At 38.7% G+C, this 24,702-nt stretch overlaps 2 protein-coding genes across 3 annotated transcripts; both read left to right on the forward strand.

Annotated features, from left to right (window-relative positions):
* The first annotated feature begins 265 nt into the window (after nt 1–265).
* LOC144195500 (uncharacterized) lies at nt 266–4,840 on the forward strand. 2 transcript variants are annotated; one of them, XM_077715193.1, is made up of 9 exons: nt 266–389; nt 547–649; nt 1,176–1,325; nt 1,395–1,515; nt 2,018–2,239; nt 2,503–2,586; nt 3,148–3,289; nt 4,170–4,332; nt 4,410–4,840. In XM_077715193.1, coding segments are annotated over exons 2-9 (1,113 nt in total). In that variant the 5' UTR covers nt 266–389; nt 547–647; the 3' UTR covers nt 4,639–4,840. The 2 variants fall into 2 exon arrangements, with proteins under 2 accessions (XP_077571319.1, XP_077571318.1); XM_077715192.1 differs by lacking the exon at nt 266–389 and having other exon boundaries at nt 489–649.
* A 732-nt stretch (nt 4,841–5,572) lies between these two features.
* Nucleotides 5,573–22,785, forward strand: cspg4ba (chondroitin sulfate proteoglycan 4ba). The gene is made up of 10 exons (XM_077715536.1): nt 5,573–5,791; nt 11,016–11,179; nt 12,275–15,847; nt 15,930–16,403; nt 16,602–16,778; nt 18,233–18,431; nt 19,001–19,132; nt 19,591–19,760; nt 19,838–20,021; nt 20,102–22,785. Exons 1-10 carry the CDS (start codon nt 5,695–5,697, stop codon nt 22,159–22,161), a joined length of 7,230 nt encoding a protein of 2,409 aa, XP_077571662.1. The 5' UTR covers nt 5,573–5,694; the 3' UTR covers nt 22,162–22,785.
* The last annotated feature ends 1,917 nt before the right edge of the window (nt 22,786–24,702 follow it).

The raw sequence follows: 24,702 nt of genomic DNA on the forward strand, positions 1-24,702 counted from the left end.
AAACAAATTTTATATTAAAAAGCAACAAATCCCCACTAAATAGTCCTTTATTCAATTTCATAATTTAATTAAAAAATGGAAATTATTTTATTTTTTTTGCTTTTGTTTTTAATATTTCCAGTAACAAATAATTTTACCTATGACCTATCCCTATGAAATTTTTGCCAGACACTAATTTCCAGGCCTTTTCCTCCCTCTGCTGGACAAACAGCTCTCTGTAATCTTTTCTTTACAGTATAATATTGGTCTTCACTTCCGGGTTATTGCCGAAACAACTACTGTAAATTGTAGCCAAGATAATAACCCTCTCGCACATAAACGATAACGCATTCAATCGCCGCGGTTTGTCATCCAACGTTAATTGAACTATTGTCAATGCGAAATATAAGGTTATTATGCTTTAAAGTACATCTAAAAATACACATCACCAATGCTATGTTTAAAATTGACTTTTAAAATAATTTTACACTCGTTTGATGGTCCAATTATAAACCCGGAAGTAAAAATAACCTTAACACGTTCTATCTTTGTTACCGTGAATTACAGTATCGGAATGGCTTCTCGAGGACAAGGAGAGAAAAATATTTAATTCAGCATTTCCACCTGCATTTGAAGGTCGACTGGCACTTGAAGTTGTAACCGTACCAATGTATGTACTTTTATTGTTTTATTTGTCTTTGTTTGACCATCAGAAAACGGGGAAACTAGTAATCTCGAAACATGATGAATGGGATTGTTGACCTAGTTAAGGACCATACAATTATTATATGTAAACTATTGGGATATCTCATAATGATTATATCTAAAACGTGGGTAGTCCGGCCACTTTTTGTGGTTAAGACACAAAAAAGATTTGACATTTTTATCACTGCGGCTGCCATTGATGTGCAATCCATTTCAACTGAGACAACATACTCTTGATTCAGTGCCAATGTTGACCTTAGATGTCCAATCCATTTTGTCAAGGAGGTTTGGCAGTGATAATTAATTTGCTTGTCAAGAGTCAACAATGGAATTCAGTTAGTTTTTTTTCTAGTATTCTAGTAGGCTAATTTATGTTCTTCAAAATAGGGAATAAGTATTTCTAGTTTATTGTTAACCTTATTGTACAAATAACACATTAGATCCAAGCTGATTTGAGTTTGATGTGACTGACATGAATTTGTCCTCCCAAGGTCAGGGTTTAAGTACCACTTGTGGTTGCCAGTGGCTGTAGGCGTCATGTTTGTGGGTCTTCCGTACTCCATTTCTCTGGCTGCCCAGTTGATGCTTGGATTGCCCAGCAAACCTGGCTACAAAAAGTACCTGGAAGCTATCAAACCAAGGTAACTTGATTGGTCATGTCTGCTATGCAGAAAGAAAAATGTTTGACTGACACTTTCCATTCCACCCAGACGGATTTACTGTATTACAAAAGCTGTGTTGGAGTCACTCAAATGGCTGCAATATGGAAGACTTTACTTACAACTGAAGTCATGGTATGAGAATGAGAAGAACAGAACCCATTATGAAAAGGTGTGTTTTCATTTATATAAAATATTAATTAAGTACATTCATTAGTCATGTACATTTTAACTTGATTGCTTGGAATCTTGTTTTAGTGCATGAATAGACATCCAATCCACTTGAACAAACCAAGGGAAATCAATGTATACTCATTTAGTACAGGATTATAATATACAAGTGGCCACTAGGAGGAGATGCATATTCATAAATGTATTTACCCTGGCCAACAAATTCCTCTTTATTTTCTGTTGCATGAGTTGTTTAAACTGATGGTATGAAATATTTGATCGTCGAGTTTGAATCTACCATCGTTCCCCAAAATCTGTGTTTTCCTGAATGTACCCAATTGTTTGTACACCAGAGTTTTCTAAATTATGTTTAAACCTTTTTATTTTAAAACATTGTAGTTTTGTTTTTTTAAAGGTATTTTGTTGCTGTTTTTGAGATGCATTATTATAGTTAAATTTTTGGCCATTGTGAAATAAACCATGCTTTTGTCTACACTTTAAAGGGCATCCAATTTGGTCGCCGTGGGAACAAGCTTGATTTGTACCACCCTCCTGGATTGGCAAAGTCTGGAGGAGATAAGGCAGCACTACCACCCCTCGTGGTATTTGTCTACGGTGGTGGTTGGTCGTCTGGGGAGCGATGCGTTTACTGTTTGCTGGCCCGGCATCTGACGGAAGAACTCAATGCAACTGTTATTTGTCCTGACTACACCACATATCCAAAGGTTAATTCCATAAAACTCCAATACCCAGACACAACAACACTGGGGAACAATTTAAATAAATACTCTATAAAGTTCCATATTTTTAGGAAAACGTGGATCCTAAAGTTCAAGAATTTGTTTTGGAAAAGAAACACTGTCATCAGTTTTGGATTCTGCAACTAAAGATGAATTATGACGAGCTGTCAGACCACACTCAACAAAAAATGTTTCCCTTTTTTTTAATCAAAATTGTTAATCATTGTTTTTTTTTTTTTGATTGACAGATGAATGTTTTAGGAATGGTACAAGATGTTGCAGATTGCCTCATTTGGACTCAAGAGAATGGTCAGAAGTTCAACTTTGACAAAGTAAGAAGAAAAATAACATTCTATATTTTTTTTAACTTAGGGTATACCTGACTATAATATAAGCCACATTTTACAAGAAAACTGCATTCATTCATATGTAAGATGAACTGAAAAGACAAAACCAGCATTTTATAGATCAGTATTTATAATATATAACTTTTCACGACAGGTAAACAATTTCTCCTTTTTGCATCAATCAAACTTCAGAATTTTCTGTTTAGAAAATAACAGAAAAACTAATACTATCCTATGTTTTGATGCTTCACATCGACCATCATTGTGCTGGTGTTCTAATGTCTCAAGGGACGACCCCCCCCCCCCCCCCCTTTGCAGTCTCATCAAACTCTATTAGTTATAGAGCTGCGACTCGGCCAGCCCCTGTCAAAGTAAATCAACATGAGCTTGCAAATTGGGCTGGTTTTCAGAGTCGCTTTTAGCATAACTTGCTTCTTAAAACTTCTCTATTCCAAACACTACCCTAGTAGTAGAAAAAAAATACATATCTGCTTTATAAAATTCACCCAGTGGGAAAATAATAAGCCCTTTTCTTGTCATTTGCAGAACAATATCGTATTGATTGGTCATTCAGCGGGTGCGCATTTGTGTGTACTGACCACACTGTTTCTCATCGATGCGAGGGAAGAACTTTTCATTGAGGCCAGCAAACAGCGGGATTTAGTGGCTACAATCAAAGGTGTTATTGGTAAGAATTGCTGTCATCTTGATTGACACAGAATGACTTGTTTAGCAGAAACATTTTAACAAATACACAGATAAAGGTTTTTTTCTGGTTATTTGATGCCTGTGTAAGCACTCGGGTGAAATGCTACTTATTTGTATTTGCTGACTGTGAATTTTATTTTGAGAAAAAGCACTTGTTTATTTGTACTTTTTGTGCTTTTTAGTAATGCGTCATATGCTATAAAATGGTACTGACTGAATAGGCTATTCATTGGCTGTTAAAAATATCTTTGCATGTTGAGGAGGAGCTAAATTTAGTCGAGTTGTTTGTTGGAGTTACGAAAAATCTTTGCTTTGTGGGAATGTGCAATTTTTCTGGATGATATTATGATTTCGATTTAATTCACATTCTTATTACCACTGACAGACAGTAAGTGAAACCTCCAGAAAATGGTTACGTTCTGTATATTTTTATTCATCTGTTGGTTTTTATGTTTATGTTAACGATAACTCAAGAACAAACAAGGGAATTATTATCATATAAATACAGGATATTTTTGTTAAATTAAATGGAGGTGATTAAATTTGGGGTAATGAGTTCATAGGTCACACAGGTCAGAAAACGACTTAAGCGATAACATGATTTTCTCAATGTGAGTAACCACAGATCTGGAAGAGTACGGAACAAGAAAAATTATTCTTAGTTTTGGGCAATTTCAACATCGGTTTGTGGTGAAACATCATTTTTTCAAAATAAAAATGCCAAATCGTACATTTTTAGCACCAACGTTTTTTTTTATATACTCACAGGCAGGATTGACAAGCAGGATTTTATTGTTTTTGCTTAATAGCTTTTTACTCATTAGCGGTCATTAACACAATTGATGCCATTCTTTGCTCAGGTCTCAGCGGAGTGTACAACATCATGGAACATTACAAATATGAGCAGAAACGAGGAGTGGAATACGTTTCAGCTATGCATAAAGCCATGAATGGAGTAGAGAACTTCCCCTACTATTCACCTACTTACTGGCTGGAGAAGTTTGACCAGGACAAACTAAAAAGGTGATACCGAAAACGTAACCCATACTCAAAGCTAACCATTAGTATTTGCTAGACTAATAGTTTGTCTTTTTCCTCAGAGTGCCTCCAGTCACTTTAATCCACGGGACCTGTGACATCATGGTTCCGGCGGAAGCTTCCACCGAGTTCTCAAAGATGCTCACCTCAATGTCCGTGAAGGCGTCGCTCTACTTGTTGCCAGACTTAAACCACACGGAGATGGTCACGGACCTCATGTCGAACGACCGACGATTTTACCATGTCGTCTACAGCTGCATTAAACAGGAGTACAACAAACTTACGATCTGACATTAGGCAATTGAGAGACAATTTAGACCATGTCAACACTCTATCAAAATGGATTGGCAGTCCTCCCATAGGCAGAGCTTTTCTCTTTTTATTATTTTAGTTATTATTATTCATTCATTCATTTTCTGAACCGTTTGTGCTCACTAGGGTCTCGGGGGTGCTGGAGCCTATCCCAGCTGACTTCAGGCCAGAGGCAGGGGACACCCTGTCCAGCCAATTGCAGGGCACAAAGAGACAGGCAACCATTCACACTCGCATTCATACATAGGGGTAATTTAGATTGTCCAATCAGCCTACCGTGCATGTTTTTGGAACGTGGGAGGAAACCAGAGTATCCGTAGTAAACCCACTCAAGCCCGGGGCAAACGTGCAAACTCCACACAGGTAGTCTGACCTGGATTTGAACTCAGGACCTCAGAACTGTGAGGCCGACGCGCTAACCACTCACTCCAACGGGCCACGTTGATTATTATTAACAATGTTTACTTATTTTTTTAAATTTTAATTGTATTTATTTTGTTTTGATTAACATTTCATTCAAAACATTTTAACTCATTGTCTATCACTTACAACAATAGCCGTCCAATTAATTTAAACTGGCTAGAATGACCAGGGTTAAGAATTTATCATTGAACTCATCATTTATATGTCCAAATGAATTGGACGCCCATCAATGTCAATGGCAGCAATTGAGTTTTTCTTCCCAGTTGCATTTTTTTTCATTGTTTACAAGGCAAAGGAATGCACCCCTTGAACTCTGCCTAGTGACAAGTGAGCAGGTAGAAAACATGCTTAACGCTGAAAACAAAACAAAAAAACACTCCCACTTATTTTTAAAAGTTGATTAATAAATACAAATCATACTTCACGTTTCTATGTGCTGTTATTTCGGTACGCGCGTTCACGTCACAACTTGCACGCACACGAGGCGGAGTTTCTCGAGTCCGGAGTAGTGGGCACGGTGGTCGGCCAGCCACTTTCTCTGACACAACACAGTGTCGGAACAAGAGCCGAAGACGTCTGCGAGCATGTGAAACGTCCATAAAGCGAAGGAAGATGTTCTCCTTTGGGAAAAGAGTCTCGAAGAAGTTGCTACTTTTGCGGATCGGAGGACTGCTTTGGTGCACGATCCTGATCGAGCTAGCGTCGGGAGGTAACTTTGCCTATTTAAACACTCCTACTCGACAAAAAAAGTAACATATAACTTGTATCAATGCCGAATGTTACCTGTATAATACCCTCTTTTGTGTTTAGGTTTTTACATTGATGCATTGGTAATAGGACGGACTAGTTCAGGCGATCACTACCAAGAAATACCAAAAAAGGTCAAAAGTGGTGTTAGCTTTTGCTACCTGTTATTTTGATGGAATTTGTGAATAATAATACTGGATATTATTAAATTAGTACGTTATCAAAAATGTCAAAATACTGCACAAAGTAGTGATTAATGTCTCCATCTCATTAGGGACACCTGTGCATTCATACAGAATGGCATCGAATTGATAAAACTGCATTAAGATGATTTAATTTGCAGAAAATATTATTTATTATGCAGACTGTTCTAATCGTTTGCATAGATTTTTTGGGGTGCCACTACTTTCCATCAGAAAACAGCATGTAGTCATAAACTATTAAATTGTTTCTACATAGAAATTCCTCGTTAGTTGTCAAAACATCAATATTTATTCTTGTTTTGAACCGTTTATCCTAAGGTTTGCGGGGGGTGCTGGAGCCTATCAGCCAAAACAGTTTTTAATTAATGTATCTGTGTTCTCAATTCATCTATTGAGGTAATTGGGCTATTTTTGGGTGAATTGTTTTCTTCTTACCCTAGGGGTGGGACTCATTTTAATTAAAAACATTCTGAATAAATCTCAATATTCCATTTCATCAAATATTCTCTAGAAATATTCATTTATTTCCATTTCAAAACAAAATTGAACATACCTAAATTTAAAGTACCATTTCAGGATGTTTTTTTTCTTTGGAATAATATTGCTTTCAACCTTGTCAGGCATGATTAGATTTTTACTTGAAGATTTTTATATTTAAAAAAGGGTTTCAAATGCCAATTGGGGAACACAGGAAAATATTTTTCTTGACCTCCCATTTGACATTTTTTTGGGGTATTAGCATTATGTGCATTTATTTTTCAATGCACAATTAAAAAAGAAATCAAATCATTTTATAGACAGAGAAAACTTACTTTTTGAAACATTAAAAATTCCCCAAATAAACAATGAATGTTCCACTGTCTCGGTCATTGATGGCCATTTCATTTAAAAAAAAAAAAATCAGTGTTTATTTTTTCTTGGGACCATGAATAATTTTTTAGTAGAATGTTTTTCAGGTAGTATGTTTTCAAAAAAAACCCCACCATATTTAAAAGTAGCATTCCATGCGTGTCTTGTTAAAAGCACACAAAGTCTCGGGAGGAGAATAGTACGCTCAAGTGACTTTATCTTCTTTTCCAAAGGGACCAACCAGGCTGTGCATGTGTGTCATTTTTATGGCTATATATATGTATTTAACACTGATGTGTCTATCCATTAACCTCATCTGCTTGATTTCATCCTGGGCATGTGTCACATGAATTCATTGTGCTTCACTCATCTCAACTGTGCCAGTGGGGTTAATCAGGAATCATTTCACAGTGACTCACTTACTTCGGCAAAAATAGTAACCTTAGTGGACACAATTGGTTTCATGATGATGGTGGAAAGCTATATATATGTTTGGAATAGTTTCACAGAGGATATATATATTGGGGAATAGGACTTTTGGACTGCCTCCATTTTTTTGAAGACCAGATGTTTCATAGGTGATGTCACAACACCAAAATTTTGTGTCATTATACAGTATTTGCATCTCTTTGTACACGTACAGATTACTAGAATACTGTGAGAAGCCTGTTCCTGGTTTTAGAGCTATGACAAATTGACAAACATAAAGAGACACTTGAGTCAAGTTGCATCTCCGATTTGTTGGATAAACTTAAGCACACAAGCAGCGACAAGCTCTGGTCTTACCTCTTTAATTAACAGTAAAGATAGGCTTTTTGGTGTGCTGAGCTGACAGAACATGCTTCTTTTTATTGCTAGATGTCGACTTCTCACTCATTCGTCATTCCCGCAATGTCCTTGAGTTTGTCCCAAAACAGCCACCAGCATCCCTTTCTTTGACATATAAAAGTGGGGGTAGAATATTATTCAAACAAAAAACTTGGTTCAATCCAAATATACATTTTTAATAAATAAAATAAGACCTTTTCAAGCTAAGAAGTGTTTTAATGCAAAAATATAGTTGAGATCTCAAAAAAATGCATTTGTACACATTCTTTCTTTGATAAAAAAAACAACATAATGGTGTTTGATGGTACTTTTATGATTAAAAAATACTGTTTCACAGTTATTGTTTGGATTGAATCATGTTGACACTTTTAACAGAAATCACTTAATGTTTTATTTCTTTGCTGAAATATTATTTCATTTGTTTAATTAAAAAAACTACTTAATTTTCCAGGATATATTATTTCATTCATTTCCCTGCCAAAATCATTTAAAAAATGTAAATTCAAAATATGATTAATCGAGATCAGTGCATTCGAAAATCCTAATTTTCCAGGATTTGTTTCATTCATGTGCCCTACGGCTGACTCGCGACCAGTCTAGCTAGGGTGCAGTCTGCCTATCGTCCCAGGTCAGCAGTGATAGGCTACTGCAATCCCTGCAACCCCTATGAGGATACACAGCATGGGAGATGAATTAATGTGTTTGATTTATTCCTGCCTTAAAATCCTTTATAAAAAGAGTAATATTTTGGAACAAAATTTGCTATGTGATTAATCAAGATTATCTACAAAGTAATTAATTTAAAATAAAATTAATTGAGTCCTTGTTTATTCCCAATATCTTTTGTGCCATTGTCTAAGGATGCTGTTCTCCTAAGCAAAGTGCATTTTGAGGGGAGACCTGTTTTTAAGCGAGCGTGACAATCAGTCAGACATATTAAACGTCATTGTGATCACGCAAAAATGCATCTGAGCGTGCATGTCCATCCTCGTCAGTACAGTAAAAGGGCAAAATGTCACTGATTTTTCTATTTTATCCACCGAGAGGGATGAACAGTGAATACACTTGCTGTAGATTTATGTTGGCTTCATTTAATAATTCCCTAACGGACACAATATCTTTACATTTGACTGACCGAGAGTTCAATTCTAGGACAGTCAGGTTATGTTTATTTAACTATCACCACAAATAAGAGCAATAAAGGGGAAAAGTGAAAGCACTCAGTGGAGCAAATAGTTCCAGCAAAAATAAATAATCCAACCTAGTTAGCATAAGAAATAAATGAAATAATAATGTAATAATCTCCCCTGGTCTCCATTTGGTTTTCTGCGGGAACTTGAGTTTCCTCTTACAACCCAAAAATATGCACGTTAAGCACTCTATTTTGGTTCTAGGCGTGAGTGTGAATGGTTGTCATTCTCCTTTTGTCCTGCTATTTGCTGTTAACCAATTCAGGGTCTCCCCACCCCCTGTTTCACATAGTTGGCTGGCATGGACTCCAGTTCCACCCCCGTGACCCTTGTGAGCTTAATCAGTAGGGAAAATGAATCATATAAAATAATTATATTCCTCTGGCCAAGATGCAATCTCCCACCAATTATCTTATCACTTGTAATCACCAATCCATTCATGGTGTGTGGCAGCAAATGAACAGATATTTATGGTAGACAAAGATTTGAGCTGTGTTTGACCAAGATGATAACAATCACTTAACAGTCAAGTGAATCCAGGAATTCAGTGTGAAAAGAAGATAACTGGGTGTGTCAATCAATGTTGTGAGTTGAAAAATACTATTGCTGCAAAACTAATTTCAACAAAAATGGACTTATTATATTTCATAAGTACATTTAACTTGCTATTTTAGGTTTAATGGACTTTAATGACTATGGAGAATGAATGAATGTATATAGAGAATGCAGCTAAACAGCCTTAGTTGCCTATGCTTTTGCCAGTGTATTCTAATGAAGGACTCGGGCTAATTTCACAGAATTCAATATTTCAAGCCTTGATTTTAAGTTTATATAAAATAGTTGGGAATACAAAAAAAAAATAACTTCACCTAAAACGCTACTTGAATGAAGTTACCTAAGAAAACATAAGAATATGAGTGATGTTACTATATATTTTTTTACAGTGCACTAAGGTGGAATGCAAAGTGTTTTTACTTTGCATTTTGTGTGAAAAAAATATTATGAACTAATATATTTGAGGTTTCGTTTTGCTAATTCTAATGTCATCCACTGTTGATGACTGTCGACTGAGATGGCTGTAGGGTTATTTAACATGGTTCCATGGTTTTTTGCACTAATGTGTTCTCGGGGTAAAAAAAAAACAAGAAATTATTGATTGTCCTTTAGTTAATCTATCTTTTCATTTGCATCAGTTACAAAGACAAATGACATATCTTCTAACTTCAAAAGCAAACATGTCTGTTGATCTTTGATCTATGTGTGGAAGCTGATTGAAAAGCATGCTGCTGGTGCCCGTCATGAATTCTTGGATTGGACAGCTTGAGAGCACATTAGACTAGATTACAGGCTGATGTGAAATGGCAGGGAGGCAAGGTTCAAGAAACAGATGGATCGGTCTTTGCTTGATGGCCGTCTCAGGGATGTGACCTTCCAAAATGTGAGAATGTCGGAAGCTTTCATGTTTTCAGGTTGGAGGTTTCTATCAGGGAAGAACAAGTCCAAACGTGCCTGCCTCATCCGGACACTGCTCTTGTCGCATTAAAATCAAATACCTGCTGCATTCAAACAATCTTATTTTCTAAGCTGGAGTTTCTATATAAAGGCAACAATAAATCACTTCAGCATATGACTGTGCTTCTGTTGTACAAAGTGTGAATGATTTCTGCCCAAAAATATATAGTTGGTCCAACAGAGATGCAAAGTAAAGCATATTTATGACATAGCGGTCGGTTTACAATGTCAGCATGGTTTCATTTTGTGCATAAAAAGCAACTTTGCATTCTGTTAAATATTTTCCGGCAAAAGTTTTCGAAAAGGTTAAGGTTAAGGTTAGACCCTCTGGGAAGAAATGCTATACTCTCTGTATGCGCATTCTTGTAAGATCAAGTAGAATGCTAATTAGCCTTCTGCCTTTATATCTAAATGTCAACTGTGTACTATATAAAGATAATACTTTGTGCTTGATTTTCTATATAAATGGTTGTTTTATTTTTTTCATATTGAGACACAATGAATTTAATTAAGTTTTGAGAAATAGATCAATAGGAATCACTAGTGGAAAAATACACATTGAGTTTATTTTGTGTTCTCTGTCCTTTCCACCATTTTTTTCCAGCGTCCTTTTACGGCGATGGCTTTGTACAGCTGAAGGCAACAGAGTCGTCCGACCATAATAAACTCCGTGTCCGCTTCCGAACTTCTAGTACCAATGGCCTGCTGTTTCTCGCCGGCAGCCAGAGCGCCTACTTTCTGCTAGAACTCAATGCTGGTCGCCTGCAGGTGGGTACATCCATGGCCCCCATGCATGAGCATATGTACTCAAGCATGCATTGCATGAGCATACACATGCATGCCTACTAAAAGTCGTGCTTACACCATCTCTGACTGACCCCAAGCGATGACTCCAGCTCCGTTGACAGTGTCAGTCTCTTGACCCGGTAACGCAAGTGGACAAGTCTGCGTGATGTCAGCTCAGTGCCAGCGCCATACCACTCCCATCATGTCACAGCTGCACATTCTGAGGCTTCTCTGACGTGTTTTCTTTGCATTAATTGTGATACACAGTATCACCCATAATTCAGTTCCAAATGCCAACCATTCTCCGCCGATAACTAGAAAATCTTTTAAAATAATTACTATACCCTATAAATAAACCATAGACATGTTTTACAATGACAATGCTTAACAGCGGCCTCTGGTATGAAGCCAGATTCAAAATAACATGTAACAATGTATGGTCTGACATGTTAGTATGACGTTTATTTAGCACTGTTTCTTTCTATTTAAGGAAAGATTCAGAAGAAGATAAGGTATTTTACCTATCTGACTGGTAACAAATTAAATTTGAATACAGCATGGCTATCAAAACCAGTCATCCAAACCCGCAATAGGTGTAGGTTTTATCTCCCGCTTTTTGTTGAATAGTTTGGACAAAGGACAATTCTCGATGAGCAAAAGAAACATTTCCAAACTACCTTTTTATTTTATTTAATTTATTTATTTTATGGTTTGTTTTCGAACTCAAGTGATTGTTTTATTGCCGTACTTCTGTGATCATGAGTGTCCTCTCAGCCGCGACTTCTTTCAACAGGCTCAGGACACCAAATAATTGTGTTCACTGGCACAAGTGAACAATTGTGAGTCAGGCTTGAGCATCTCTCTTTCAGAAGCCTGCGCGCGATTAACAGGGACTCAGCAGCAAGCCTTGACAAGCTTGTCATCAGAATTAGTTTGAGAAGGTGACATGATGTACTCAGGGTATGGCTCGAGGCAAAGAGATAATCGTGCTCTTCCTGCTTAGGATCTCAGACAAATTCCATCAATAGGTGACATCCAATGTGTGATTTGTAACATGGTTTGTCTTTATTTTTCCAGCTGAAACTGGACTTGGGATCTGGGGAGCAACTATTACAATCCGAGAGAGTCACGCAACTCAATGACCTTGCCTGGCATTCAGTGGATATCACGCATTCTCAGCGCAACGTCACTCTTACAGTAGACAAAAACTCCCACACAAGTGCTCAGATTCCTGGCTCTCATCATGTTCTCAACATCCTAGATGGTATTTACGTGGGAGGGTCAGGTGGCCTTGACAGACTTTACCTCCCCAGAGACCAGATTAACTTTCGAGGCTGCATGGAGGACGTCGTCTTCAATGAACACAATTTGCTGTCATCATTGAGGCCCTACACTGGATTCAAGATTGTTCATGAAGTGTCACTTGGTTGTAGTCCCCAGTTTTTTGCCGTGGAAGGGGACCCTGTTAGCTTCTTTAGCTCCAAGGCCTACATTTCTCTTCCTCTCTTGATTGCTCAACAAGAAACTGTGTTCCAATGTGCTATGCATACTTCAGCTAGCGAGGGTATAGTCTTGTATTACTCTGCCAAGGAGGGAGACTTTGTGGCATTAGAGATTCAAGATGGCTTGCTTGTGGCTATTGTCGGAAAAAGCAGTAGCAAAGTGGAACTACATTCACTTACATTTATCAATGACAAGAAATGGCACGTAATCAAGATGTCCCTGAAGTCTAAAACGCTTGAGCTGACAGTCGACGGAGAAATGGTGAAAAGCAGCATCGGCATTCATTCCAAGGGACTGCAGTTTAAAGGCTATGCTTTTATAGGAGGAGTTGATGACAGCACCAGATTGGAAGTCAGAAAGGCCGGGATGATGTCTTTGTCAGGAAAACGAATGCGAGGAGGCTCTTTCAGAGGATGTATGAAGGAAATTGAAGTGAATGGAAAGAAAATGGGCCTTGCTAATGCAATTGTCACTAAGGATGTCTCTGTTGGCTGTGAACCTGAGAAAGAACCATTGCCACTTACCACCACAAGTCCAACGAATGCCCCGGAATCCCTGTTTTTCTTAGTGACGCCAACACCATCCCCGGATGTGTCAACTCTCGCAAGGGGATTGGACAAAAGATATGGCCTTAATTTTGTGCGGTTAAAACCCCTAATGGTTGAAGAAGGAGGCCGGGCGTCTCTTGATGCCAAACACATTAAGATACTCCTAGATTTCAAGATGCTTGGTATTCGTCAGTCTCAGATCATTTTTCAAATTCAAGATCAGCCGATGCATGGTCAGATCAGGCTTGATGTGGATCAGGACCAACCTCAGAATACCTTCAGCATGTTAGACCTTTGGCACGAACGAGTAATGTATATCCACGGAGGTTCCGAAGATCCAGATGACTTCTTCATGTTTTCGATATATTCCAGCAGTCGAAAAGAAGTTCCATACTATCTCAAGGCTAACATATTCTATCGCTTCAACATTACAGTATCACCCACCAATGATGCCCCCGAGTTGAGTCTACCTGAGGGAAATCTTTTTGTCTTGTTGGAAAAATCCAAAAAACGCCTCACTCCAGATGTTCTGAAAGCTACAGACATTGACAGCAACTATAGCAATCTTGTTTTTACTGTTCTTGGGACCCTAAATTCCGACGCAGGCTATTTGGAAATCGAGAAGGACCCAGGGATGGCAGTGACCTCATTCTCTCACACGGACTTGCAAGAAATGAGAGTGTATTATGTTCACACAGGTGTTAAAAATTCAAGGATAGTGCTTCGAGTAAGTGATGGGGAGAAGGTTAGCAACACTGTTGTTTTAAGGGTAATGGCTGTAGAGCTCGAGTATAAAATTGCCAACAATACAGGTCTGAATATTAGTCAAGGAGAGACAGCTGTAATTGGTTCACAACAATTGTCAGTGGAAACTAACGCTGTGAAACAAGTGATTGACATCCGTTATGATGTCATCGAACCACCTCAGTATGGAGAGCTTCAGAGACTTCACTCCAGTGGTGAATGGAGACCCATTGACTCGTTTTCCCAGAGGCTTCTAGAAAAAGGACGACTGAGGTATGTAAGCACATACCTTGAGATACAGACATCCAATGCTACCGATTTCTTCAAATGTAAAGTTGATGTGGCTGAAAGGGCAACCACAGATGTACTTTTCCCGATTTCTGTGAAATGGGTGCAGTATAATTTGGTGAGGAATGTCATTATACACTTGGATAAAGTTAGGAAAGTAACACTTGATTCAGAGCATCTCTTTGCTGCAGCAGAGGGTCTGAATGTACTTGAGGAGGATCTTTATTTTAGGGTCCTCACCACACCAAAAAAGGGAAAACTGCTGTTGGATACTACTGTTTTGGCGAAGAACTCAACCTTTAGTCAAAGAGATGTCAGAGATAAAAAGGTGCACTATGAATTAGTTGACCGGCCTCATGAAGACACACATGATAGATTCAAGTTTCTCTTGTTTTCCAAACATGCTCAGTCCCAGAACTATGATTTCCAGTTTGCAATTAAAGCTGATGTGAACAATGTTTTCATCAGGGTTGCTGGACTGTTTCTTCAAGAGGGTGAAAGTAAATTGATCACCAAAAAGGAACTGTTTGCAGAAACATTGCTTACACAAGATATGTACTACACTGTAATAAGCAGTCCTAAACATGGAAAACTTGCTCGCATCACCCAGTCAAATTCAAACTCAAGTTATAACAACATCTTGACCTTCAGCAGCCAAGATCTCTTAGAGGACCGAATACTGTACACACATGATGATAGTGAAACGATCCAGGATGAATTCACTTTTATTGTGTCTACCACCAGAGATTTCAAATCTTTCATCGCAGATGATGAAATTGGTTCCAAGGAAGGAACATTCAACATATCTATTCAACTTCTCAATGACCAAAAACCAATACGAGTCATTGACAAAGTTTTCCATGTAGTTAAAGAGGGACAGAGATTGCTCACGCTTGATGATTTGCGTTATCATGACCCAGATTCAGATTTTGATGACAGTCAATTGATGTATATCCGTCGTGGAATCCCCATGGGAGATCTGGTGCTCCGGAATGACACTAGTCATCGTCTATTTGAGTTTCGACAAAAGGATTTAGAAGAAAAAAAAGTGTTGTTTATTCACAAAGGTGCAACCGTAGGCAGATTTGTGCTTTTTGTGTCAGATGGCAAAAACTTTGTATCAAGCCTTCTAGATATTAATGCACAAGAACCTTTCTTGGAAATTGCCAACAACACTGGTTTACTGGTGCAGAAGGGACAGTCAGCTTCCTTTTCCACAAGCAATTTTACTGTCCGATATAATCTGGATGTTCGAGATGACAAAGAAGTCACAATCAAGTTGAACGGAATTCCTAAGCACGGGATACTTTACCGGGACGAAATGGTGGCGGAGTCTTTCACTCTATCGGACCTCAAGAACGGATTAATGTTTTATCGACACGATGACAGCAAACAGCTCTCAGACCATTTCAACTTGACAGTAACGATTAAAGACCTCAATCTTTTAGCAAGGATTAATGTGAAGGTTTACCTGGAAAGTCATCAGAGGCCACCCATTGTGCAGCACCACAACAATCTTCTGGTAGAGGAAGGAAAAACAATCAGGATTGATGAGACGAAACTTGAAGTAAGTGTTATAAACATTACAGGTTTTTTTTTACTTAATTTAAAATGTATAATGGATATTATGTCTTCCAATTGACACACAGGTCACGCATGAAGACAATATGCCATCTGAGATTGTGTTCACAGTCAAGGCTGGGCCTTACCATGGCTTTCTACGACATTTTGTGGAAGAGGACAAGCGTTACATTGGAAGAGAGGTGTCTCCTATCAAGATGTTTACCCAGAAGGATGTTAATAGCGGAATCATCCAATATGTGCAGGTGGAGCCCAACAAAATCAACGACACCTTCATCCTGGAAGCCACCAATGGAGTCACCAACGTCGGCGACATTAGCATATTAGTTGATATCATACCCCTCCTCATCCCTCTTCAGGTGTCCAATTTCACAGTGGATGAGGGCGGCTACAAAGCTCTAACAATGGAAATACTTGAAGTAAAAAATCAACACTTCATAGGAATCAACTTTCTGTTTAATGTGACTCAGCCCCCATTTCATGGACACATTGAGCACTCCCGACACCCCAGAGTGCCCTTGACATCTTTCACCAGAAGGCAGGTATGATACTCCAAAGTTAAATTGGAACTTGACAAATCGGATTTTGATTGACTTGAGTAAGGGTCCGCTGTCTAAGAATGGAACAGTTAACTGTAATGTACTGAACTTAAACTTTCATTGACTTTCTTCACATAATTGTACGATATATCTTTTCTGTATTCAATTAATATTCATTCTAATTATTTCTTGACATAACAGGTGGAGCATGAATTCATCTACTATGTTCATGACAGCAGCGAAACCTTGGAAGACAACTTCACAGTGGTTGCTAATGACACAAGCCTGAGGAAACAAAGTGATACTTGCACAGTGTTCATTCATGTCAAGGCTGTCAACGACGAGCTCCCTGTTATTACTGCCAACAGGGTCCTCAGGGTGAGTTGATACGGCTGCTTTGTGTGTATTCAAACTTCATTTTGTCTTGCACCAGACTTACAAATAGCAGTTCACTGTTTCAAGAGAGATGTGTTTGTTATAATGAAGAAAAGTCCATATGGCCTGGAAAATCTGGGTATTACAGTACCAAGTTTAGCTTCAGATGTTTTCCACAAGGTGGCTCTCTTGGACTTCATGTAACATCATTCCTCAATGTGAATCTCTCTGGGTAATGCCTCAAGCAATTAGTATTGTTGAAACATTCATTCATTTTGTGAACTGCTTATCCTCACGAGGGTCGCTGGGGTGCAGTGAACCTATCCCAGCTGACTTCATTGGTGGTCAGACAATCGCTGGGCACGAGGAGACGGACGACCATTCACGCTCATACTCATACCTAGGGGCACTTAAAAGCCGAGCATGCATGTTTTTGGAGTATGAGAGGAAACCGGGAAACACTGTAGAGTGTTGACCGATCCCCACTGGGACTTGCTGCTAAGTGGGGGAGTTTTCGCAGTCCTTGTCATTTCCTCCGGAGGGATGCTGATTAGCATGCATATATGGAGGTTGTCTGTGGTGGTGCTGATGGGAAGTGTTAGAGTCCCATTTCAGTGCCTTACCCTGAAGGTGCTAATTGAAAAAGACCCTGTGTGTGTTCATAGGAGAGCAATTTACACATAGAGCAAGTGATCTTGTAATTTTAACACTTTATAATCTCCAGTCCAGACCTGTAATTTGAAGACTATTATCTTCACTTTGTCATGAACACCAGAGCAAAGGACAAAACAATACAAGTTCTTATGACTTTATTTCCTACAATGGTGAGAGGAGTCTTCACCTTTATTTAAAACAAGGTGACATCGATTTCTCTCACTGCACGTCTCTTGCAAACTCTACCGAGCCGGAACTGACACACTGGGGGAAAAAAAAAAAAATCAAAGTACTGTCATAGTTCCTCACCGTCTGTGGTAATTACGACCTGTCTTGGTGGCGGGATTACGCAATAGCTGCTTTGGCACGGCGAGTAGAACCTCATCCTTTATTGTCAAGTCTGTGCACAACTGACTAGTTTTGTCCAAGAATTCCAATTGCATATCATAATATCATCATAACATGAGGCTTCTGGAATTACATTATCCTTCATTCTTTAGTTAGCTACTTTTTTTATACAGCCATTCTGCTTCATTGGATGATATAGCTTGGAAAAAGCCTAAAGGAGATTTAAAAAAAAAAGACTAGCCTAAGAGTTGAACATCCATAGCATTTTGCACCCATTGTGTGTAGCAGTAAAGGGCACAGCTGCTTCCACTGGCCTCCAGCGATGTAATATTAAAGTCACGTTTCTGTAATTGCAGCTGTATTGTGATCTAGTTAATCGCTTCATATCATGCAGAACCCGACTGTAAATAAAAATGAAAATGAGTTCATTCTTATTATTTGTCTTTTTCAACCAGGTTTGGGTGTCATCAGTGACAGAGATTGGCCTGGGAGACTTGAGGGCGCAGGACCTCGACACCCCGCCGGAGGAACTATACTTCATGGTGACTCCTCCCAGCAATGGTCACCTGGCCCTCAAGAGTGCCCCCATGACAGCAGTTCTCAACTTCACTCAGGCCCACATAGACCAGGGACAGCTACTGTTTGTGCACAAAGGTAAGATAAATTTGGCAAACAGCAGAAAGTAGCTGTTGTTTCTCCTGTTCTCACACTAGCAGGTGCTGTTGATGTTGAGCTAATTTATACATTTTCATAGGATGTCCCAATAACCTTTTTTTTTTTTTTTTATGCGAGTCCGGATTTTGAGGAACTGTCGATACCTCAGAAATGTATTGAGGAGGGGGGATAAAGCATATTAAATCTTTTTCCCCCCAATTTGAACAAAGCTGTCTAAACTTTAGAGACATTGAATGATTATCAATGCAATACAGTAATCCCTCAAATTTCACGGATAATGTAGATAAGACATGACGCGATAACACACTGCTCGAGTGGCTCTCCGGCAGTGTGTGTGTTGATGTGTTCCGCTGTCATGTCTGAGTAGGCTTCAGTGGCTACCAACCAAGGCAGCTTCACGGCTTTATTACCAAAATGTTGTCGTTACGGTGAAATTTTGCATGTTTGTTGCAAGTTGTTTGTTGCAAGTTTATTGAAAAATAGCAGGTAAAAACTACCAGGAAAAGAAAGTAAGTTATCCATTCATATTGTTTTGCTCAAACGTGCAGGTGCCATGTCTGGAGGCTTAAACTTCCAAGTCAACGATGGTGTGAATTTTACTCCCAGGCAAATCTTCAGTATCACTGCCAGAGCCTTGGTCCTCAAATTGGTGAAAAACCGCCCCCTTAAAGTCTTTCCAGGTAAAACAAACCTTAAAGTAAACTTTTGGTTCATTTTGTAAATCATTCTCTGCCGTTCAAAAAAGAATGGAGGTTTATCATCAGCAATGACACTCTTGATGATCATACTATTTTGATACAGTTGCCCTGAAAACAGAATACTAACTTTGCTAGTTGGTGCACTCTGCAAAACTTTGCAGAGTCGGTTCTTGAAGCCGTCTACATGTGCTTTTATGTTCCTTACACTGCTTCACTGTCTCGGGCTGGCTTTGGGAAAATCCTCTCCTCATTATTTGGCTGCATATGGCTTTGCAAAGTTTCCATGAAGTGTCTGCACCATCCCTAAGACTACTAGCATTTCAAATACAAAAGAAAAATGCCTTGACACAACTCAATAAGAATCTAGTCCAGCTAGTAAATTGTACCGGACAATAAATGTTCTACTATAAAAATAAATAAATAAATATGTTTTTATTCAGGGTCTTCAACGGCGATTACAAATGAGGAATTGCAAGTCGTAACCAATGATGTCAGTGATACCTCTAACCGCACAATTACATTCAGTGTAATTCGACATCCTAAACTGGGGCGCCTTGTGAGCAAGTCTGAAAACTCTTCGGTTGATATATCTTCATTCACGCAAGATATGGTGAGTAAACCGCAATCTTTTGTTTCGATGGTCATCGATCTCTGGAAAAGACTGGGATTCATTTCTTGTGATTTCAGGTGAATCGTAAAGAGGTCCTGTACATCCAAGCTCCTATTGAGTCAGTGGGTTGGGAGGCCATGGACACATTGACCTTCACCGTTGCCTCACCGCCTTCGTCTCTGGAAAGTCAGACCTTCAAAATTGATATCTCATATGAAAATACAGGACCTGAACAGAGAACAGTCCTTTTGGCCAACACAGGTCTGTTAACAACACTCTAAAATACAATGTTTAACTTTGTGGGTATTTTCTGTTAAAATATTATATATGTTTTGTGTTAGGTGCTGAAGTGACAGAAGGAGGAAGTGTCCTTATTGACAAGTTCAAGCTTGATGCCACTAACCTGATGACTAAGTTGCCATTGCCTCAGCGGAGCACCAATGAGGTCTGGTTTCAGGTGACGTCACTGCCACGACACGGCGTCATTGTGGTCGGTGAAAGAAACCTCACCCAGGAGAAACCCAATTTCTCTCAATTTATCGTCAACAAATATGGCATCACATACAAACATGACAACTCTGAAACAACACGTGATTCGTTCAACTTCAGCGCATGGGTAAACCCGAAGGGCCAAACGGCTCAAAGGCCGTTAGATGACATTGACATTGTTGAAGATTCTTTCAACATTACAGTCACTCCCGTGAATGATCAACCACCTGTCTTAAAGACTAAAGCACCGAGTCTGACCGTGGTGCAAGGAGATACTGTAGCCATTAAGACGGAGAACCTCAAAGTAGAAGACTTGGACAATCCACCTGATGATATTGTCTTCTCTGTGATTAGCAAGCCGAACAATGGTTACCTTGCACTCAATTCAAGACTGAATGAGTCGATTAGCACCTTCACCCAAGCGCAGATTAATAATGGAAGTGTTCATTTCATCCATGATGGTAGCCCTACCTCAGGCGTGTTTTACTTTAGTGTCACAGATGGTCAGCATAAACCAATTTACAAACTATTCAATCTGGATGTGACAAGGTTCACCATCTCTCTTCTTAACCACACAGGTTTGACTCTTGAGCAAGGCAGCACTGCAGTTTGGCTAAATCAAGACAACCTCGCTGCCAAGGCAAATGGCAGGAATACTACAATTCACTTCCAGATTACAAGACTTCCAAAGTTTGGAAAAGTCTTAATTGACAACCGAGAGGCGTCACAGTTTGATCAAGAAGATGTACAGTGGGGACGTGTAGTTTATCACATGACCAATCTTTCGTCTCCGGAAGACAGTTTCGAATTCACAGCCTTCACTTCTGAGGCCGATCTAAAGGGACAACTGTTAAACATTACCGTCTCTCCTCTCATCCAATTTGGCAAAAGTGTGCGGGTATCCAATGGAGTTTCTGTGAAATTGAATTCTGCATTCCTTGATGCTTCGAAACTAGCTGATATTTGTAGTTGTGACCCTGTATTTGAAATTATCTCACACCCCATTTACGGGAATCTGATTCGGTCAAAGCCTAAAAAGTGGCGAAAATCTGAGACAATGGAGTCCTTCACGTACCAGGATGTCATACAAGAGAAATTAGCCTTGGAATTAAATGCCAACATGACAGGAGTTCAAGAATTGAACGACTCACTAGAATTTTTACTAAAAGCTGATAACATCCAACCTGCTAGAGCGGTGTTTCATTTCACTATTGTGCCGTATGATCTTGCGGCTGCCCCAACCACAAAAAATCCCAGGGCAGGAACATCATCTTCTCAGACAACAATCCAGACTCTAGGAAACAGACCTTATTCACCAGAAAGTTTCACAGCTGTTGTTTACACCCAGCAGCCAAGCAAAAACCAACAACGGTTCAAAGGACGCAACCGCTGGGGGAAGTCCAACAGAACAAGCATTTTCGGTACAACCCTTGGCAAACCGACAGCAGGAACCGATTATTTTCCCTTTATGAACACCCCCGTTCGTGTGGAATCCTACCCGCAAAAAAGCTCCGGCCCACTACTGGTTATCTTACCACTGCTCGCCTTGCTGTTTCTTGTGATCATTTTTGTGGTGCTTGTTGTTTTCCTTCGACACCACCGGCGACGGAAGCAGCGGACTGATAGGCCGAAGGATGAACCTTCTTCCAGTCTTCCCAACGCCCAATCATACATGGGTCAGACCCAGAGGAGCACCACCGTTCCCACGGTCACCGTCACCCCTTTAAACCCTATCAGCTCAGGCAGCCCCGCTCTCAGTCACTTACTGGTACGGAATCAATGGTCGTACAATTACAGCACCGTTGATTCCAACATTCTTGTAAGCTCTTGGAGTAGTGATTCTCCAACCACGTCTCTGCGGATGATCCAAACTCCCACTCCTTCTCTTCAGAGGAATCAGTATTGGGTTTGAACTCAAAAATATTGAGGAGAATTGTCCAAAATGTGTTGAAAGGTTGAAGCTTCAGAAGCAACCAAGAGCCCCAAACCAACACAAGATTGTTTATGAGTACTATGTGAAAGTAGTGGCACTGGTTTTGATCTCTTGGGCCATAGGTGTCCAACCTGGTGGCCAGACCCCATGTCCCACATCATTTTGTGTGACCTGTGAAAAGTAAATCTTTGTCTTGAAAAAAAATTCTAATGATATTTCTGTATTCTTCAATGAATGATCAAAGACTGCAAAAAAAGTGTTAAAAATAATATTGAACAAAGGAGAATATTTACTTTTTTATTGTAATTTAAAAAATCAATAAATAAAATAATACTTATACTTGATATATATAAACTATAGTTTTGAACAATAGTAGATTTTTTCTACTATTAAGAAGATAATTTGAACAATGTGGAAGCCAACAACGTCCCTAATGGATCAACTATTTAAAAAGCCGTCCATTTTCTGCTAATTGAATAGTTGTTGATTGCAGCCCCAGATGGCAGACATAAAACTTCTCTTAGCAAAACCTTAACTACGATCTGGTCCACAGCAAAGTTAGGTTTGACATCCGTGTAAGGTCAACACAGATTAGAACGAAACATGGTGGGGCAAATCTTCTATTGTACCTCATTAGACCTGCATTTTGCTGTAAGACAGCAACAAAATGGTGACATGGATATACTTCGATTATTACTAAATGTACTTCACTACATTTGGGCAGAATCCTTGAATCTCCAAAACTGGATTGGCTTTCCATTGCCGTCAATGGTATTGAAACATAAAAACCACCAGGGGGTGCATTTCAATCACTTAAGGTACTGAACAGATTTCACTGGCAATAAACAGCAAAGTATGTTTGATGCTTGAATAATAGGATTTTCTGACGTTGATGTAAGTACTCAGGTTTTTTTTTAAATTATTTTATTTTGTAATTCTATGTAGCCTGTTACAAAAAGAAAGTTTAAAGCCCAGTTCACTGATTAAAAAGTCAAGACTGCTCATTTAATAGGAATATTTTCCTGAATAATATTTTTACTACTAGTATGCATAAATAAGAAATGCAATCTTAGAAGCAAACACTGCATATTGTTCACTCTGTAAATCTGATGGGAATGCCTCGTTAATTATTGTTGTCCTCAAGCCATTGAGAGTTCCACTATACTCAGAAAAAAATGATTTTAGAGTGAATTTTATGTTAGTAATTGTTGAATTAAAAGAAATGCTGCTGTCAAAGTCACTGAAAAACCACTGGAAACATGTTAATAATTCATGACTGATTACAATCTTATGTATTTTAATCTCAATGATGTAACCAACATAATGTAAAATTTTATTTATACGCTTACAATGTTTTTATTAAACTACTCAAAATGATTTGTCTCTTCAACCTGACCTCTAATTTATCTCCCTTCTTCTTTCAAGTTTCAGGACTTGGGGAACTGTAAAAAAAATCATTATACTCATGTTTATTACTATTAAGTATCTCTTATTATTTCCTCTAGTACATGTCACAAATACAACATAAGTGTATGCCTTTTTAACTGCTGTTTTGTCTCTCTAAATTGTTTTTTTGCAGTTTCCTGCACGGAGTTGAACGGGTTTCGGGTGACTCATTATGGCACCTCATCTTGCACATTCTACTTGGCTGTCTGCTGCCAGCTCTGGACTTTAAAGGCACCATAATTTAACAGTTGGTAATTGCAGGCACTCTTTAAGACACAGCATTGTAAAGTGTTTTCCCTCTCTGACTTTAATGAGGTTTAACACCGTTCCTTTATTGAACTTCCACGCATGCACCATTTGGTTTCTTTAGAGACCTCTCTTTCTTTGCCCTCTTAAATACACCATTAGAAGCTCTTTAGAGCCAATCAAGGCATGCAAAATACTGCAGAGGCTTACAGAATGTAGCATGTCAGTGTGGAGGTTGGCGTAAGTTCCAAGCACTGTTAATGTAGCCAATAGATTCCATGTTGTTTATGTTTTCCTCTTCCTTAACGACTAGGTTGGCTTCCATTGAAAATAGATGCCTTGTAGTAGTTGATGTGTGTTCATGTTGGTATAAACCCTGCTGTATAAGGCTGGTGCTGATAAAAGAAAGAAGATTACCATATCATTGCTATTATCATGCTGTTATTGCACCCAGAGACTTGGTGTACACTATACAGTAATTTGAAACTTTGAAAAAAAAATCCAGATATTTCGACATTAGAAGCAATTTGGCAACCACAACATCTTGAAAATAGTCATTTCTGTCATTAGAAAGCATCAAATTCTCCTCAGGATATACTCATTTCTGTTTTTTTTCTTCAAATTGAATAATATGATATGTTGCATTTACAAATACAGTCATATTAACTTCCTTATGGTATTGACCCCCCTAATAATGTGCTTTTGATTCATACAGTATCTCAGAAATACCACATGCAATGATTTTTTCCATAAGATTTTCCCTTCAAAGTAACATATTTGTACTCCTATTAAAAACATGAATGAATTATATGCAAAAAAATGTAAAAT

The sequence above is a fragment of the Stigmatopora nigra genome, chromosome 4, assembly GCF_051989575.1.
Source record: "Stigmatopora nigra isolate UIUO_SnigA chromosome 4, RoL_Snig_1.1, whole genome shotgun sequence".
Lineage (NCBI taxonomy): Eukaryota > Metazoa > Chordata > Actinopteri > Syngnathiformes > Syngnathidae > Stigmatopora > Stigmatopora nigra.